General features: G+C 32.6%; 3 protein-coding genes and 1 long non-coding RNA gene across 4 annotated transcripts; 3 read left to right on the top strand and 1 right to left on the bottom strand.

Annotated features, from left to right (window-relative positions):
* Positions 1 to 756: 756 nt before the first annotated feature.
* LOC112324722 (uncharacterized) lies at positions 757 to 1,433 on the top strand. The gene is made up of 2 exons (XR_002978733.2): positions 757 to 925; positions 1,048 to 1,433. It is a non-coding gene; the product is annotated as an uncharacterized LOC112324722 (long non-coding RNA).
* Positions 1,434 to 1,832: 399 nt separating this feature from the next.
* Positions 1,833 to 5,601, bottom strand: LOC18106626 (putative disease resistance protein RGA1). Its single transcript, XM_006372496.3, has 3 exons — positions 3,834 to 5,601; positions 2,311 to 3,503; positions 1,833 to 2,154 (listed from the first exon to the last, which is right to left on the bottom strand). Exons 1-3 carry the CDS (start codon positions 5,222 to 5,224, stop codon positions 2,111 to 2,113), a joined length of 2,628 nt encoding a protein of 875 aa, XP_006372558.2. The 5' UTR covers positions 5,225 to 5,601; the 3' UTR covers positions 1,833 to 2,110.
* Positions 5,602 to 9,653: 4,052 nt separating this feature from the next.
* Positions 9,654 to 11,825, top strand: LOC18106627 (plasmodesmata-located protein 7). Its single transcript, XM_006372497.3, has 3 exons — positions 9,654 to 10,555; positions 11,196 to 11,309; positions 11,402 to 11,825. The coding sequence occupies exons 1-3, from the start codon at positions 9,820 to 9,822 to the stop codon at positions 11,407 to 11,409; spliced, it is 858 nt and encodes a 285-aa protein (XP_006372559.1). The 5' UTR covers positions 9,654 to 9,819; the 3' UTR covers positions 11,410 to 11,825.
* A 5,469-nt stretch (positions 11,826 to 17,294) lies between these two features.
* LOC18106628 (15.7 kDa heat shock protein, peroxisomal) lies at positions 17,295 to 18,404 on the top strand. The gene is made up of 2 exons (XM_006372498.3): positions 17,295 to 17,638; positions 17,960 to 18,404. The coding sequence occupies exons 1-2, from the start codon at positions 17,500 to 17,502 to the stop codon at positions 18,244 to 18,246; spliced, it is 426 nt and encodes a 141-aa protein (XP_006372560.3). The 5' UTR covers positions 17,295 to 17,499; the 3' UTR covers positions 18,247 to 18,404.
* Positions 18,405 to 18,643: the final 239 nt, after the last annotated feature.

The raw sequence follows: 18,643 nt of genomic DNA, 5'->3' as shown, positions 1-18,643 counted from the left end.
TTTTGTTCTTCTTTTGTTTCTAATTTAACCTGCAAAATGGGGTGGACTTTCCTCCTCCATCAAGCTCTAGTTTCTTCATATAAGCGATGTCGGCTCTAGGTTTTGACTTTGATTTTCGTTAATTATTATCCTTCTTGAATCTTGAAATGACTTTGAAGCATTGGGTATTATAGATTGAAAAGTAAGAAAATATTATATGCTCCGCGGGTGTTTGAACATACAGTAATAATTATTTTTTAAAAAAATTAATTTTGTTAACAACAAATTAAAATAATTCAAAGATATAAAAACTATGCGGTTTATTTGGCGAAACGGTAATTATTGTTAAAATAATTCAATTAATATAAAATAAATACAAACATGAATAAAAAAGAGGCTATAATTTTCTTTAATTTAGCATGTTTTAATCTAAATACAAAATAATTATATACAAACTAAAGTGAAAATAATATTCTACTAAAATAAAATAAAATATATATTTCTTAACATTTATACCGTCCAACCAAACACCTCCTTTATAACTCCAACGAAAGGATTCATAAAAAATGATCTTGTGGGTAAAGTTCAAAGCTTGTGATCCATGAAGCTATGATTTCCATCTCACATTATCCAAATTTGTTTTTTATATAATTAAGTAAAAATTAAAACAATTCCATTCTGGTAACGATGACTTATTTAAGTTATTAGAAGGCATAATTTTCGCATGATGTCCAATTCATTCACATGTTATTGCAACACGCGCGGGACGTGCATGGCATTTTTTTTAATTATATATACAGCTTTTATAAGGAGTTTTTATACTAATATTACAAAACATTAATAACATACCCTCTGCAGTTCATATAAATCTATCATTTTTAGATTTGAAATATGTTAAAATATCGGAGGAAACTAAACATTAAATGTGCACAGAATATTGAAAAAGGTGCACAAAAATATTTACTCAAATCATTTACTCTTAAAATATCCATCTTCCTCATCCTCCACCCATTTTGTTGTTCTTACAAACTGTTTCTAATTTATTGTGTTCTTTCTTTATCTTTGTAGGTAGCTTCTGTGATTATGGACAGGTAGCAACGGTGGCTCTATGGTTAGCTCGGCATCGTTTCTATTAGATAGCAGAGAGGGTAGGTTAAGGTCGCAGCAAGTCACCTCTTAGAAAAGCTGTTGAGAGGATGAAACAATAAAGTCTTGTTTAGTTTAGTTCTCATTGCTGTCTTTCTGATTCTAAGTTACAAATCTTTCAAGTTAAAGTGATTTTTTGAGTTTGATCTTTGAAGGGTTTTTGTGTTTTTAGTTTAAGATCGTGGGTTTTTGCTTCTTCTCAAATGTTTTCCCTTTTTATTTAAGGTTTTGGAGATGATAGTAAGTTGTAATTATGTTAGGTTAATTGAGATTACTGGGGATTAGTTGGATTCTTACGTTTCATATTTTACACGATCTCTACTTCCTCTTTGCTTCATAATAATTGATCATTCGAGGAGACCTGAGCGAGATAGATGCAGGGGAAACCCTTTTGCTTCCCCGTCTCCTCTCTGCCTATTGCCCAGTCACATTGAAGTAATAGCACATCTCATCTCTATCTATTTATGCTCTTCTTCTTCTTCTTCCAACTTTTGACGGGGGTAAAAAATCTGAATCCATGCTTGTCTTCATATTTTCCCTTGGAAAGCTTCACATCAGGCTGTTGTCCAGTCTCACCATGTTTTCTTAAACTTGAAGTTCTTAAAGAGAGCTAGGAACCAGAGGGAAAAGTGCGTATCAGAAGTAGCAAAAATAAGTTTTCTTGCCCGAAGGACAAGATGAGTAGGATGTCATATAACAAGATAAAATGAGGATGAAGAATAGATAATTAATCAAATAAGGGGTACGTTTCTTGCCCAGATTCATGAATAGAGTGATAAAAAAATAAAGAAAAATGCCATCACAACTAAATTTTCATGCCTTAAAAACAATAAAGTTAAACTATACACAATGTTCACGAGGGATCTCTTTTGGTGAAACTTGGTCATATTTGCAGCAGCTTTGAATTGTTCTTCTAGAACTCATCCAGGTTCGAACGTTCTTCGGTAAGCTCGTACAACTCAATAGTATTTGCTTCTTCAAAGGTTTACTCTTTGTTTCTTGGTTTTGGTATTAGCTCCTTCAATTCATCTGCTAAACTTTCGATTGATTACAAAAATATAACATGATAATGAAGGCATTGAGAAGCAATAAAAGAGAGAAGCTAAAATTTTAAGAACAAATAAATAAATATTAATGATGAACCAATATAAAAGGATGCAAATATAATGCATGGAAAAAATGGACCTTGAGAAGGTGAGATGATGGTATAACTACCATTCTGGCTTCCTGGTGGAGATGGGAGAATTGGGCACCTCTCAATCTCTAACCTCTTCAGTGCCATGCACCGTGGCAACCAATCTGGCAGAGAAGAAAGCCTGTCGCAATAGGAAATAGAAAGATATTGCAGGCTGCTAGCAGCATATTTAAGCTCGTTTGGGAGTTCTATCAACTTGGGAAGCTGAACAAAAGTCAGAGACCGAAGCTTTTGAAGGCCTTGGTGGCCCTCTTCTTTTTTCTCCTCATCCTCAATTTGCTCTTTTTTGTAATTAAGACCTACAATATTGAGCAATGATGGAAGGCGCCAGCGCCCTTCCAAGCTATCTTCCTCTTTCTTCTTCAGTTGTCCACTCAAATCAAGACCACTGCAGTTACGAATCTCCAGACTTTCAAGGGAAATGAGGGAATTCAAACTGAACTCTAAAGAAGTGAGATTGGGGCAATCAATCAAACATAATTTTTGAAGAGCAGTCAAGTGCTGCATTCCTCGAACCAGAGTTGAAAGACGATAACAATTGTGGATGGACAATGAACGAAGCGAAGTCAAGCACTCTATCCCTTTGTTTGGCAAGAACTCTTGCTTCGAAGTTATTTCCAAATGTCGTAGGGTAGCAATCTTCCAAGTACCTTTTGGCAACTCCTCAAGCTGCTTGCAAGAATATAGTTTCAACTTCTGCAAATTTTGCAATTTGCATATAGAATGTGGAAGTCTTCTAATGTGATAGTTCTTAGAGAGATCAAGATATCTTAAATGCAGCAAGGTACCGATGGAACTTGGCAAACCATCAAATTCTGATTCAGTTAGAATAAGGATGCGCAGGTACTTGAGATTTGCAAGGAGATTAATTACTGTCTTGTTTTGCTCCACTAGTAGATGATAGTAAAGAGTTCGCAACTTTTTTGCATTGCATAAAAATTCTGAAATTGAATCCTTGACTTTCGATGAAGAGTTTTCAGGCAAACCAGATCCAAAAACAGAAACATGTCTAACTTTTTTGCTAGGGATTTTAGGATGAGCAGTGATGATTGAGCACTCTGTTCCAGCAACCAGCCGTGCAAGATCATGAATAAGATCATGCATTTTGCAGTGTCTTGCTTCATCATCAGGATATTTATGTTCATCTTCCAGGAGAGACATTGACAAGAGTTCATTAACATACCTGTCAAAAAAATAAAAATGAAACACCAAAACAGTAAAAGATGAACATATAAAAAGATTGGATATGATTGCATGGTTTGAGGATGAGTAGGATAATTATTTGTTAATGTTCAAATAGCAACATTTTCTCATTCACTTGATGAGTGTTTATATTAATTAACCCCACTAAATGCATATTTTTTTATGGGAGATTAATATACATATGGTATATTAGTTGATATAATTGAAAAAATCGTTTATTCATTCTTTCAAACAATCAAAACAAATCCCACTGACTAAGATAATCAATCATATAATTTTCTTTAGCTCGAGATTCTTTAACAATAAATACCTGTGGCCAATCTTCTCAATTGGACTTCCATCAGATGATTGAAGGAAACCTTGAGCCATCCACATGTGGATTAGTGTTTCCTTATCGATTGAATGATCTTTGGGAAACAAAGAGCAAAACGCAAAGCATGGCTTCAAGTATTGTGGCATTTGATCATACGTCAATCTTAAAACAGGAAGAACATCATCTTCCTTCTGAGCTAGTTCCCATATCTCACTATTCTTCACTAACAACCATTCATCTTCACCCTTCCGGTATAAGAAGCAACCCAACGTTCTTGCAGCTAGAGGAAGCCCTCCACATTTCCTAACTATATCCTTTCCAATTGCTACTAGGTTTTGAGGTCGATCTTGAATTCTATCAAATGTCCATGACAGAAACAAATCCAAACACTTATCATATGGAAGACCACTCAAATTATATACATAGCGTGTGTCAGTGGCCATCATTGATGCAATCATCCTACCACGTGTGGTTACTAAAACTTTACTCCCCCTGGCACCATTCATTAACAAATCTTTTAAGCGAAACCATTTTACTCTATCCTCATTCCAAACATCATCTAGGACTAGTAAATACTTGCTAGTGCTCATTTGTTGCTTAAGTATGATTTGCAACAAATCAAAATCCAAGTGGCCATATTTTCTATGATCCAATTTTTCAGCAATTCTTTGTGAAATCTGTCGCACATGAAAGTCATCAGAGACACACATCCATATTTTACGATATCCAAAATGGGATGCAACTCTATCGTCATTGAAGACCAACTGAGCAAGTGTAGTCTTTCCTAAACCACCCATTCCAACGATAGGAATTATGGTAACATTTTCTTTCTCATTAGAAGACAGCAACAATTTGATTATCGCCTCCTTATCAACTTCCCTTCCTATAACCTCTGATGAAACAACTGAGCCAGTTTGTTCCCTTTTTAATGGCACAGCTTTGCCATCTCTCCCACTTTGTACCGTAAAGTGGAACTTAGACCTATCTTCTGCAATTTCATCCATGTTCTCTCTAATTTTCTTTAACTTTTGACCCAATTGAAAACGAAACAAGATAGGGTTTGAAAGCGAACAAAAGTTGCACACCTTCTTTATCAAGCTCCTATACACCAGGACCTGCCTTTGCACATTGTCAGTCTGGTATTCATCAATCACGTCATCCGCATCGTAGACTGCTTCTTTAAGCTTTCCCAACCAATCCCTAACCTCCTCGTTTTTGTCATGTTCCTCCTCTGCAGCATGAAGTACAGAGTTAATTGTAGATAATGTGTTTTTAAGCTTTTCAAGCTGTTCTTCAACTCCACATGCTAGTTCAATTTGTTGCTGAATCAGGGGTGCCAACTCTTTGGTGATTGTACCAACAATATTGGAGATAACAGCTTCTGCCATTATCTTCCTTGGTTCAAGAATAAAAAGGGTTTTCTTTATAAAGAAGAGAGCAAACCAATGGAAAGAAGGACGAGGCTCGGTAAAGGATAGGAAAGAATGTTGGACTTGGAAGAAAATGATAGCCTTGAGAAAACGAGGACTAGAAGAATGATGAAATGTGATAGCATATCTTACACTGCACTCATCATGTAATCAATAGAATGAAGCCAGGTATAGAGTAAGAAGAAGTTGCCCTCAGAAAGAAGAACTAGGAAGTCGGCTTTTGTTGGAAAAGGCAGTGAAATGTGATCCATGCAGGAGCATAGCTTGTACAATACTCATGGTGCAAACTGTGAAAGTAAAATCCCAGAATTAAGCAGTCATGGAAGTACTTGAGTTGCCTACTAAATGTTTGGTGAAATGCAAATGTCATGCATCCATCTCCCAGCCTAACAATTCCTTTTACCAATACAGTCTTTCCCAGATCACAAAAACAGAGGAAAAAGCAATCTTAGGGTAATAATATCAACATTAAATGAAGCTTAAATACTTTTTTTATTATTATTAATATAAATATCAGCTTGCATATAAATCAACTAATTTTACGTATCCTAAAATTAATGAATATATAAGTTTCGAGTTACTGAAATTTAAATATTCTTTAAGTGTATGGAAGATGAGAAAAAGTAAGAGCATTAACCTGAAAGAAAAGAAGACCAGCTTGCTTCGCTCATAGGCGCCGGAATCTAACCCAACAGCGGAGGCCCAGCCTTTTCTTTTTGCTTTTCCTTTCTCGCACTCCTCTTGCCTTGTAAGTTGTTGGTTTGCTATTTGATGCCTGCGGAATCTCGAGACTTAATAGAAATAGAAAGCCCAACTCGCTGTATAAAACCTAAGTTATAAGTTGAGATATATGGAACCTGAGCCCAAGAGAGGTGCAGATCCATTTAAATATCAGAGACGAGAATACTTGTCCTCTACTATATATTTTAAAAACATTTAAAAAATATTATTTTAATATATTCTTAATAAAAAAATATTTTAAAAAACAGATGTTACAACACTTTAAAACACTTAGTAACTCGTAAACTCACCTGGTGATTAATTTATTTGGAGCTTGATCTAGAATTTGTTTTTCAAACCAATTTGGATATTAATTTAATTAAACTCTAGTAATCTAATAATAGTAAGAGAATATACTTAGTTAACTTTAAAAATTAAATCTTTTTATTTAAAATAGGAACATATATATTAAAATTCCTATTGTAATCATTAAGTTGATAAAAAAAATTAAAACAGATAGGTATTAAATTTTATATTGTAATCATTACATTAATAAAAATTGGAAAATATAGCAATTAACTTTATATATGAACAAGGATTTAAAATAGATATATATTAAATTTTTTATTTTTTTCTTTACTTTAAATTAATTTTTTTTGATATTTTTAAATTGTTTTTGATGTGCTGATATTAAAAATAATTTTTTTTTAAAAAAATTATTTTAATATATTTCTAAATAAAAAATACTTTAAAAAACAAATATTATTACACTCTCATACCCTTCTATTGTAATGACCAGACATCAGTGGTAAAGTGTGACACCACAACTCAGTAGTGTTGGCAAATTGAGATACCAAGACAAACTACCATAAATCTTACACGACATTATTGAATATGACATCTTCCATCTACCTACCTTCTTTATCCTCGAGAGAAACAGCCAAAACCTAGTTCATGGTGGCTAAATTTCGATGCAACCATCAAAAGCTGCATGTGATTGTACATGTGTGTCTGGGAGAGAGAGAGAGACCATACCGTTGAAGTGTTCTGTTTGGAAGTGAGAACAAAAACTCAGCTGGAACATTAATTCTTAAATGCCCCACACGCATCTGTGGGCGCAATGTCAGCTAAGAAATCTTGGAACAAATTAATACACCATAGTTGCCTTTATACTGAGTTAAATCTACAGTGAGCAAGCAGTCTGAACATTTCTCTGTTTTGTATGGCAAACAAGTACAAAAATTCTTATGATCATTCGAGTTAGCCCTCAAAAGTTTAGTACGTAATATTTCAAAGGGGTTTTTCTTTTCGTATCTTGTTGTTTTGATAAATGGAAATCTCTTCGATAAAAAAAACCGATTGATTACAGGAGATAGGTTCTTCATCTTTTCCATTTCATTTTCTTTTCCTTGTTTACTAAGTTCCCTTTTCGTTAAGGAAATTATATATATATATATATAGGTTGCTTTCCCTCCTGCCAAAGTGCCTTAAAGTAGAGTGTGGGTGATGCAGTGCAACTAGCTAGTACAGAGGTTTGTGTGTCTTCACTTGAAAAAGCTATGTGCATGCATTATGGGATAAAAAGATGAAAAAGGAGCAAAAACACCCTTTTGTTGAGTTGTTCTAGTCGCAAATGCCAGTGCAAATTGTTTAGCTACAGCTCTGCATGAAAAGACACCCAGTATATATATATAAACTAACTAACTACTAAATTATTTTTCTTAATTGAGAGGCAATATATAGGGCACAATATAGATAAGAGTCTCTAAGATTAAGAAAGAAAGATATATGAAGATGAAGATGAAGATGATTCTCCATTATTTATTATGAACAACCTATCTAATTAATTAATACCCACGTTAATTCAGTAGTAGATTCACAGGAGCTGAACTAGGACGCTAGGATGAGATGGAACAATATTGAAGAGATAAAGATTGGGCGATTTTGAAATTCTAAAATGTTCAAAGAATAATTGTGAAAAAAAGAATCAGAAAATCTCTATAGTACAAAGCTTTAAAACTTGATTTGGATGATCTAGAGATAAGGTTTGGGTTATTAGTTGGAAGAGTTCTCCCTTGAATGTTTTTAAAGAAAAATCTAAAGAATATTATTTTGACAACAAAAAATCATTGAATATATCGAGGATTAGATTTTGATCAAGTTAGGGTTGGATCAACCTAATAAGTTAGATTTTATCCATTTAATAATTCAGGCTCCGAATTAGCTAAGTCTCATATTAACTACGTGTAAGGCCTAACCTGGAGTTAACTTGGGTTGAAGCTCCAGTTATGGGTTGGGAGGGTTAATCTTAATTTTTTTAAAATTAAAATATATGATTTTTATGAAAAAAAAAATAACAGGTTAACGGTCGAGTTTTGACTGGATCAAGTCTGAGTCGACCAAGTCAAACAATTTTATTTTTCTTTTATTTTTTTTCAATTTAGACCAGTCAGACCCCTAATCGGCCAGATCTCAAATTTACCTACAGAGCTGATATGAGTTTTATAATAATGTTTTTATATTCCCTTGAAAAAAAAACATAAATTTTATAATCTTTGTTTCGAAGACAAAGATAAACTATATTTTACAGTTGTATTACATATTAAATAAATTGTATTTGTATCTTATATATATATTCGTCACAATATTTTGTACAAGTTGCATGTTTGGTAATGTGATACAAGATATTTTTCACTTAAAAATATATTAAAATGATGTTTTAAAAGTACATAAAAAATATTTTTTAAATATTGTTTTCAAGTGAAAAATAATTTGAAAAAAATATATTTAAAAAATCTTAAATAACATAGTTTTTATAAAATTTTAAAAAATACTATTAAAATTCAAAACAGCTCGAAAAGAAAAGAAAAGAAAACTAATCCAAGTGAAACTAGACTCTTAAGTTAGCAGATCATCAAATCAATTCGTTATACCAAGCCAAGTTTAAACCCTGTCACTAGCAACGAGTTATCGCCTCTCCTAAGCAGGATTTTTTTGGTTCATAGCAAAGTTCCATTTTATATGTAGTGTATATTCTGACATCATTGTAAGATTCTTGAATGTCAAACCAGTAGCTTTTCGTTCATGTACATTCATGCCTTTACAAGGGAAAGAAATATTTTCTTCCTCTCGGGTCTACACTATATATTAATTGCCAGAACCTTCTTTAATGTTACTATTACTTTTACTATACTTTTTTAATGTCGAAAGGAAAACTGAATTATGATTTTATCGGCAATTTTTATTCTAATCATAAATATACTTGTCAAGAGTGATATATAGTTCTCCAAATGCCATGAAATTACCCATCATTGCTCCAAATAAATAAACTAATTATATGCTAGAAGTTAATTAAGAAAAGAAACCAAACTTAATACCCATTAATTATGACAAATAATTAATATGGCTATCGCAACAGAAAAATATTGGATTAATTTGAAAATTAATTAACTCTTACATGAGTTCATATAAATCCCAAGCGAATGTAGGAATTTAACTCTTAACCGTTTTGGTCTATTTAATAACTCTTCGTTAATTACAACATCAATAAAAAAAATTATCCAAATAATTGTTTTTTAATCATGTTACTTCATATATAACGAATGATCCCACTAATTTTTTTTGTTTTTTTTTGTGTTGATTAATATATAAAGGCCTGTTCTCCCACGTACATGGAAAGAAGGAGCCACACAAAAAGACTGGTGGAGATGAGAGAAACAAGAGTCTTGTATTAAGCTCGCGTTAATTTCATAACCAACGGCTTGGATTTGCCTCTATATCCTCTCTCTCTCTCTCTCTCTCTCTCTCTCTCTCTCTCTGAAACTTGTCTAGACATGGGAAGAACAACAAGTTCAACACTTCTCTTAACCTTGACGTTCCTCTTCTCTTTGTCATCTCTCCCTAGCCCTTCACTTTCAGATTCAACAGACGCATTTGTCATTGGAGGCTGTACTCAAGAAAAATATGTACAAGACTCACCTTATGAGTCCAACCTTAATTCTCTCCTTACTTCTCTTGTCAACTCAGCCACTTACTCTTCTTACAACAACTATACCATCATGGGCTCAAGCACACAAGATGTTGTTTATGGTCTTTACCAGTGCCGCGGTGACCTGTCAATGCCGGATTGTGCCACGTGTGTCGCTCGAGCAGTGAGTCAACTCGGTGTCCTATGTGCTCAGACCTGTGGTGGAGCACTGCAGCTACAAGGATGTTATGTGAAGTATGATAACACGACGTTTTTGGGTGTGGAAGATAAGACCGTGGTGTTGAAGAAATGTGGACCTTCGGTTGGGTACGATACGGATGCTATGAACCTTAGGGATGCAGTGTTAGGGAGCTTGGCTGGGACAAGTGGGCTTTACCGGGTTGGTGGGTCGGGTAATGTCCAGGGGGTGGCTCAATGTGTCGGTGACCTGAGCGTCGAAGAATGCCAGGATTGTTTGTCGGAGGCGATCGGACGGCTGAAATCAGACTGCGGCACTGCGGATTACGGTGATATGTTCTTGGCTAAGTGCTATGCTAGGTACACCACCGGTGGGCCTCATGCTTATTCCAAGGCTCATAGTGGTAATCCATGCTTTCAAATTGTGATGAATTTGTTAGTTTTTTTTTTTTTTCCTAATTAGAGTGATGGATTTGTTTATAGTACTTAATTTTTGTTGATAATTATTTTCATGTAAATTAGTACAAGAATTCTCCCAAAAAGTGTTAATCATTTTTTCTATGCCTCAAATGCTGGTGTGATGGAAATTTACATTAAATCCTCCCCTCTCAAGTAAATATCATTAGATCAAGAACTAAATAATGATCACGTATGGTTATTATTTTGGAATAGAAGAGGAAAAGATAATCGGAGTAGAGATTATATATCTTTTTTATTTTAAAATTATAAAAAATTATTTCAAATTTATTTTAGAGTTAATATATTTTTAATCAAACATGTTAATTCTTTTTTATTAATTTTTCTGCATAAAACACTCACCAAACATAATTTATCTTCACCAATTTATTATAAAATATTGATTTTTTAATTTTTTTTTTTTTTTTTTTTTGCCAATGATGTACATAGGATTTGGAGGAAAGGGTACAAAAACTTATCTTAAAATAGTAAAAAGTTTTAATATTAGAATGTTTTGAAACAAGAGAAATAATTGGGTTGCCATTTCATGATAAGTTGTTCTTGCTAACTCTCTCTCTCCAAAAGCAGATAAATATACCAATGATGGTGAGAAGACATTTGCAATTATTGTTGGAATATTGGCTGGAGTGGCATTGGTCATCATTTTTCTTGCTTTCCTGGGAAAGGTGTTTGGAGGAAATGGTAAAATCCCAAGTTTTCTTGCCTTGATTAATCTTCTTTCATATCTGGTTATCATGATCTCTGACTGCCAATATTGTTTCTCATGCATGCAGGAAAATAAACCATTCCAACTCAAATCTCAGCCTGCTAAAGTGATTTGCTTTTGGTGGTTCTTTTGCTTCCCTTTTCCTTTCTTCATGATGCCAACTTTCCTCTGTTTCTCTTTCTGTTCCCGCTTTAAGATTTTCTCTAGTTTTACTCTCAAAAGGAAGGATTAATCAAGAAATGGAAAGAAAGAAGGTGGTGGTGGTGGTGGTGGTGGTGGTGGGTGGGTGGGGGCATGGATCTCATAAAACAAAGTTAGGAAACAGAGTAAAAGGGAAGCTAAGATTCCACTCTCCTCAGTCCTCTCCCACTTGATAAAGTTGTATTGTCCAAATTTGAAAAAATTGGCATATTCTTTTAGTAAGCTGCAAAGTATGTTTCTTTTCTGAGGTGACAGTCTTCTTTAGTACTTTGACCAAGTCTTTTTCTTGATTTCTCTGCGACTTTCTATCAATGAAGGGCAAGTCCCCTTCATTTGCTCTACTTGGGATTTCATGCATGAGAAAGAAAACTATGTTCATGTAGTGGGATAGAAAGTTTTAGCCCTGTTTTAAAGACTGAAGTAACGATTAGATTAAGTTCAAAGCAATGTCGTGCTGCAGTTAAGATGCTTCTTAACTTAATCATCAAAAAAACAAAAAAGTCGTATGATCCTTCTCGAGATTGGAGTTAACAGCAGCTTTGAATATTAACAAACTGAGGTGCTTGAGAACCCAAACCTGTTGATTCTGTTCATTCCTAAACCAGAACTATTCTAAGAAAATAGGCAAAACCCCATTATCATCTTCTCATTTTCATCCTATAATGATCAATTCTCAATCTCATCCCAAACTCATTAGAGATTAAACAACGTCACCCTTCCATGGACATAGAATATATTTGGAAGCGTGGTAGCGATTGCTTTTTAAAGTGTTTTTCGCTTTGAAATACATCAAAAATATTTTTAAATTTTTTAAAAATCATTTTTATATCAGCTTTTAATCCAAACAGACCCAAAATGCATCAACACACCAACGGTACTCTCACGAAGGGGCAATGCTGTCTAATTCGAATTATATATCCAGTAGGCGCGGCTTGAAGTTTGAGGGCAATCTAACAGAATAAAACCCAGATGTATTTCATATGAATCTATCAGAGCTACTGACATGTACCCAGAAATCATTCTTGTTTTCTCTCTGTCCCAGCTCCTAAGCAATTTGTTCCCTGCGTTTTTTTTCTCCGTGCTGTACATGTTGCAGAAGTGCTTGTTGGATGCCATAGACAAATGAATGATGCACACACCATGACTTGCCATAACTTGTGGCAAGTCATGGTGTGTGCATCATTCTTTTGTACTTCTGTAGACCTGGCTCTTCTTTTCAAATCATTGTCTCTTTACTTTTCAAGTGATTTACACTAGTGATCATGCCATGGAAAGGAGAATTTTGCTGTGGGATCTTGGGGAAATTGGATCTGGAGCTTAAAGCTGTCACCTCTTTCTTTAAACTCAAGCAACTTTAAAGAACTCATAAGAAAAGGCGAAAAAGAATATCTTAAATCATTCTTTTGTACTCGTAAGAAAAGCTTTCAACATACCTTGTACCATATTAATAACCATCTAAACTTCAAAAAATTGTATTGTTTGATGAAGCTTTAAAAATAGTTTTATATTATTTTAATATAAACTATAGTACTGAGGGATTAATTGATGCCATATCGTAGGGAGAACTTCAATCACAAACTTTTCTTCTTTAGCTTTGTAATGTATGGTAGCGAGCTAGCTTGCATTGTCGTGGATTACATGTTGGCATAACTTGGAGACCGACAAAAGCAAGAACCATGCAGTATATACTGAGATCCATCATCCAGTGCTTTTAGCCAGGCTTTAAATGCAAAAACAAAAAGGTTCTAAAATAGTGTTTGGTACTGCAATCATCATATTTTTGAGAAATTTTAAGTAATGTTTTTAGTTTTAAATTATTTTTTTGTATTTTTTAATCGTTTATCGGTGCTGCTGATATTAAGAATAATTTATAAAAACAAAAAAAATATTATTTTAATATATTTTTAAATAAAAAATATTTCAAAAAACAATCTTTATTACCCTAATAAACATGAAATAATTCTAAGAGGTAGCTTTCATTTAGATGGGACTTAAATTAGTGTTATAGTAAAAAGTAAGGATTGAGATACTGTAAGGTAGGAAAACCTTCAGACAAACTTTATATTCTTTATGCGATAATGGGTTTCATAGTCATAGCTTTATGATCCAAATGGGCAATTATGCAATTGTTTTGAATCTAACATTGGACCCATAAGGTGATGGGAACTTACAGGTGAAGAAACAGAAGTGAAGTTAGCCCAAATATATATATATATATATATATATATATATATATATATATATATATATATATATATATATAAAGAAAGAATATATATATAAAGAAAGAAAGAAGGGAATGAATGGTTGGAAGTTTTGTATTCACAAGTACGACTAGTTTTGTATTACCTTTCTCTACCGTAAAAACTTGCCTGCTTTGTGCAATGAACAGTGAAGCTTTCTTTTTCCTTTTCTTTTCACTTTAACACCCTCTTTTATCAACATCTCTCTCTCTCTCTCTATTCGATTTCTATATTTTTTTTTCCTCTTGATTACATTCTCAAACTTTTTTTTAATGATTATTTGAATTGTTTTTTAACCAACTAAATCGAATGGATTATATCAATAAAACTCTTATATAGTTTAATTTTAAACCCGAATTAAACAAAAAATGGGGTCAAAAATTTTTTTTCCTATTATTTTTTTCTCAATTTTATCCTTAAATGTTTTTTACTAATCAGCTGAGATACCTTGAGACTAATCAGGATCATGTTTGTGACAACTCTTATATGGTTTAATTTGAAACTTGGACTAAGCAATAAGTTGTCAAGAGTTTTTTTTATATCAATTTTGTTCGTTTTTTTTGTCAATTTCTTTTTCATACTTTTTTTACCAGTCAACCAGGTTATCACATGCAACACAAGTGCTGACAAGTGGAAAGAGCTTGCGTCTTTCTAGTGGTCAAACACCATCTTTTTGCAATGGTGGGGCGTATGTCAACGACGTATCGATGGTGTGGCTATGATGGACTTTTTTATTCTCCCCCCTCTTCACTCTTTTCTCTTTTCTAAAATACAAAAGTTTCCTTTCATTTATTTTTTATACAATTGAGTTCTCATTCTTTTAATTTCTACTTATCTTTTGTAGATTATTAATTTTTCTTCAATTTCATTTCTCACCATTTGATTTCATTTAATTTTTATATCAAATTTGGTCATTATTTTTTTAATTGCTATTTATTTCTTTTTTATCCTTTTTTAATTGAATTTTATTTTCAATTTCATCCCTCAAGATTTGATTTATTTTTATGTCATATTTGGTCCCCTTTCTTTTTATTTCTATTTTTTTTATTTTTTATCCTTTTTTATTGTCTTTTTTTTCAATTTCATCAACCCTTATTATTTTGTGATTGAGAATGTTACTTTGTTATTTTTTAGGGTTTGCCTTTTATAGGGTTAGTTCCAGGTTTATGATCAAGGTCATAAGTTTTGAATATTAACATGGGTTGACTTTGAGTTTTTTCCAGGTTCTTTATTAAATTTATTTTTTTCCTATCTCATCTTTCAACTTTTGATTTATTGGGAATTGTTCTTCGTGTTTTTTTTTTCAACTTTTCTTTCTATATGTTATCCTAATAATATGCTCATGGTCACAAGGTCAATGAGTTAACCTGAGTTGAATCGAATTTTTTATTTTAATTGTTTTTTTTAATTGTTTTTTTCTTTCATTTTCAACTAGAAAAAGCTAAACATGATGATCTCTCAAGCATTAGGACCGAAAAGAAACCACATAGGGAACTGGTTAATGGATAATCACCAATATAATATGAATCAACTTTTATTTCTTGGTCATCATTTCATATTAAATGTTGTACATCAACATCATTTTGTTTCTCAAGAATCTCTTATCCATGATTGTTAGAAATTGGAGTCATGCTCAATCATTCTACTTCTTTTTTATCTTTTGGTGTCATTCCAAACTTGATAGTTCACAAGGTGAAAAGGGATACTAAAAATCAGTTCTATTTAATGGTTAATTTTAGCATTGCCAGCCTACTTGATCTCATTTAGATGTTCATAATTATTTTGATTGGATGTTTAATGAATCTCCAATCCATCTATCTACTCATTATTGTTATTTTTTTTAATTCTTTAATTAAGGATGTCTTTGAATTTATGTGTTAATTGAAATTAAATTTCTTCTCCAAACAAATTTATAAGGATACCTCTCATTTTAGTCTCATATAGGAATATTTGTTTTTTTTAATATTCATCCATGATATTTGAACTCAAGAAATAAAAAAAACAAATCTCTCTAACTACCAAAGCATTTTTTTTTAGGTTCTCAAGATATTGATATGATGGAGTTTTGTTCATTAGGATCCTAAAAATCAATTGATATATCTCATGCACCAATCATACGGATAAAATGTTTGAATCCTTTTTAGGAAGTTTTGATTCTAGGTTTTTAACATTATCTTTATTTTTATGGTAATTTAATTTTGTATTTTAGGGGTATTTAGAATAATAATAAATATTACTTATCAAAGTACTTTTTACTTGAAAATACATTAAAATATTATTTTTTAAAACTTATTCATGATACCAGCATATCAAAACAATCCAAAAACATTGAAAAAATTTAAAACAAAAAAAAATCAAAAAACAATTAAAATAATATTAAACCACACTCTCAAACTAGTCCAGCAAAAAAGTTGCATGGTTTTCCAGGCTTGGCATGTAACATATGGACACGTGTTCCACAAAAGTCTAGAATGAAGCCCATCTATCATCAAAATCCGACATCCAAAACCTTTGGAAGGAAGAGGGTTCGCATTGTCGGGCTAAGGCCAGGCCTTGAAGAGCCAGTCGTGTTCTAAGAGAGGCCCTGCTGGCAACTATGGAAGCTTATGGACTCTTGTTGGATAGACCAGAATCTTCCACACGATTAAGGATTTTCTGTTTTTACTTTTTCTTCGAAACAGTATCTGATTAAGCTCAGAAGTAAAAACAAATTTGAATTTTGAATTAGTAGAGTAATAATAAACATTCATCTTCAATCGGACATGGATGATATTTTTTATTTTTAGAATTTTTTGGTTTTAAAAAATTAGTAGAGTAACTGTGAATTTTATTAAAAATTAACCAAAAAATTAAAAAAAATATTCTTTTTTTTATTTTATAGAATTACAATAAAAATTTATTGAATTATTTTATATAAAATAACCCTTAAAAATAAAATTTTAATCTCGATTAATATATAAACTAATTTAAAAACATTTTTTTATCATCAAATAAAAAATAGTAAATTATTCATACGATGTGCTTGTAACTATACTATAGTCTTCCAACCAAAACCCAATAAAAACTTCTCTCGTAGCCTTATCTAAAAATATATATAAAAAAATCCAATAATTCTCAATATATATATATATATATTACTTGCTCGAAGTCTTCTTATAAAAAAATTAAATTCTTAATATATGCCTTTCAATGTACGGATCAATGACCATCATATAACTAAATAATAAGGAGCAATTTAATCATGAAATTCTCTTCATAACAACAAATTGCATGGCTAATTCCCCCCCCCCCCCCCCCCCATAAAACTGATGATCCCGAGAAACTAGTAAATAATTTAGAAATTACATAAAACAAATATATAAACTGAATTTTGGATGCTCTCATTTTATTTTTCGAATGCTATGTCTTATATGCCACTACTTTTTTTTTTTTTTTCCTTCCAAGCTTTTTCACAAAAAAATTCTCTCTCAAATGGAGATCATAAGATAACATTTTGTGAGCAATAAATGCCATATCTCATCGTCTCCAAGGTCCTAGACTAGTAGTTAGAGCATAACTGCATATGGATACATAGCTAAAGAACACTACAGAGCCTTCTAGACTTTCTTACACAACAAACTGACGTATAAAGCCAAGCCAAACCCCTTCCTTTATCTTACACCACAACCCACCAGAAAAATCCATAACAAAGCTCACTTTCTTCTTTCATGAGTCGTCAACAATGGCTGATGGCTTCTTTGGGTACCCTTTTAGGCGCTTGTTCTTGAGCCCTCCAGCATACCATGAATGGTCTGGATCAACTGCTCTCATGGACTGGCTTGAATCCCCAACTGCCCATATTTTTAAAGTCAATGTACCAGGTAAATAAACTTTCTTGAATTAGGCAATCATGATATTTGATGCTTGAAATTTTCTTGAATTAGTCTTTTCTTTTTGAAGTTTGAATCTTTAAGAGGTAAAATTTGATGGGTTGTTTTAGTTCAAGGGTAATTGTATTGAAAGATTGAATCTTTTTGCTATTACATTTAAACTTCTCTGGAGTTTTCTTGAGTTGAAATTAATTGATTAATTTTAGTTAATTAAGTAATTTATGTCAGTTCAAAGATTTTGACTTTTTGAGATTTGAACTGTGATGGATTTTTCCCTTTCTTGATTTGTGACTGATTCTTGTTTGTGAGTAGGGTTTAACAAAGAGGACATAAAGGTTCAAGTGGGAGATGGGAATATTTTGCACATAAAAGGTGAGGGTGGCAAAGAGGAAACCCATGAGAAAGACACAGTTTGGCATGTAGCTGAGAGAGGGACAAGAAAGAGGGGCTTTTCTAGAGAAATTGAGCTACCAGAAGACGTGAAGCTGGATCAAATCAAAGCTCAAGTTGAAAATGGTGTTCTCACCATTGTTGCTCCAAAGGATACCAATCCAAAGCAATCTAAAGTTAGGAACATCAATATCACTAGCAAGCTTTGAAATGAATAAATCTAGAGTTTAATCTGTTCTGGAATTGGCCCAACGTTCTGTATGAATAAATAATCGGAAGCTTGCTGGACTTTCCTCTGTTGTGCTTTGTGATGTGCTAATCATACTCTCTTTTTTCTGTATTAAGGCATTGTCTTCATTTACTGCTACTAGTTTGAGTCCATTTCCTGCCTCCTATTGCAGCTGAACATGCATGGAACTCCATTATAAAATCAACACAAATTGAAGCAGCACAAACATATAAAATGACAGTGGCTGAATCCATATGATATTGCAGCGGTGCTGTCTTTGCAATGCATCTGATGCACAAAAACTATCTGCTTAACAGCACTTATCTTGATGGCATACATAGTGAAACAAATAGATCCTGAAGAAGAGTCCACAAACG

The sequence above is a fragment of the Populus trichocarpa genome, chromosome 17 (assembly GCF_000002775.5).
Source record: "Populus trichocarpa isolate Nisqually-1 chromosome 17, P.trichocarpa_v4.1, whole genome shotgun sequence".
Taxonomy (NCBI): domain Eukaryota; kingdom Viridiplantae; phylum Streptophyta; class Magnoliopsida; order Malpighiales; family Salicaceae; genus Populus; species Populus trichocarpa.
The sequence above is the reverse complement of the archived record's forward strand: the minus strand, read 5'-3'. Positions and strand labels throughout refer to the sequence as shown.

Excerpts from the sequence above, each read along its gene's own strand:
- LOC18106626 (XM_006372496.3), bottom strand. The coding sequence starts at position 5,224 with ATGGCAGAAGCTGTTATCTCCAATATTGTTGGTACAATCACCAAAGAG. Across the intron at positions 3,504-3,833 it reads ATTGAGAAGATTGGCCACAG|GTATGTTAATGAACTCTTGT; the intron begins GTATTTATTGTT and ends TTTTTTTGACAG. Across the intron at positions 2,155-2,310 it reads CATCATCTCACCTTCTCAAG|ATGAATTGAAGGAGCTAATA; the intron begins GTCCATTTTTTC and ends AAAGTTTAGCAG.
- LOC18106627 (XM_006372497.3), top strand. The coding sequence starts at position 9,820 with ATGGGAAGAACAACAAGTTCAACACTTCTCTTAACCTTGACGTTCCTC. Across the intron at positions 10,556-11,195 it reads TTATTCCAAGGCTCATAGTG|ATAAATATACCAATGATGGT; the intron begins GTAATCCATGCT and ends CTCCAAAAGCAG.
- LOC18106628 (XM_006372498.3), top strand. The coding sequence starts at position 17,500 with ATGGCTGATGGCTTCTTTGGGTACCCTTTTAGGCGCTTGTTCTTGAGC. Across the intron at positions 17,639-17,959 it reads TTTTAAAGTCAATGTACCAG|GGTTTAACAAAGAGGACATA; the intron begins GTAAATAAACTT and ends GTTTGTGAGTAG.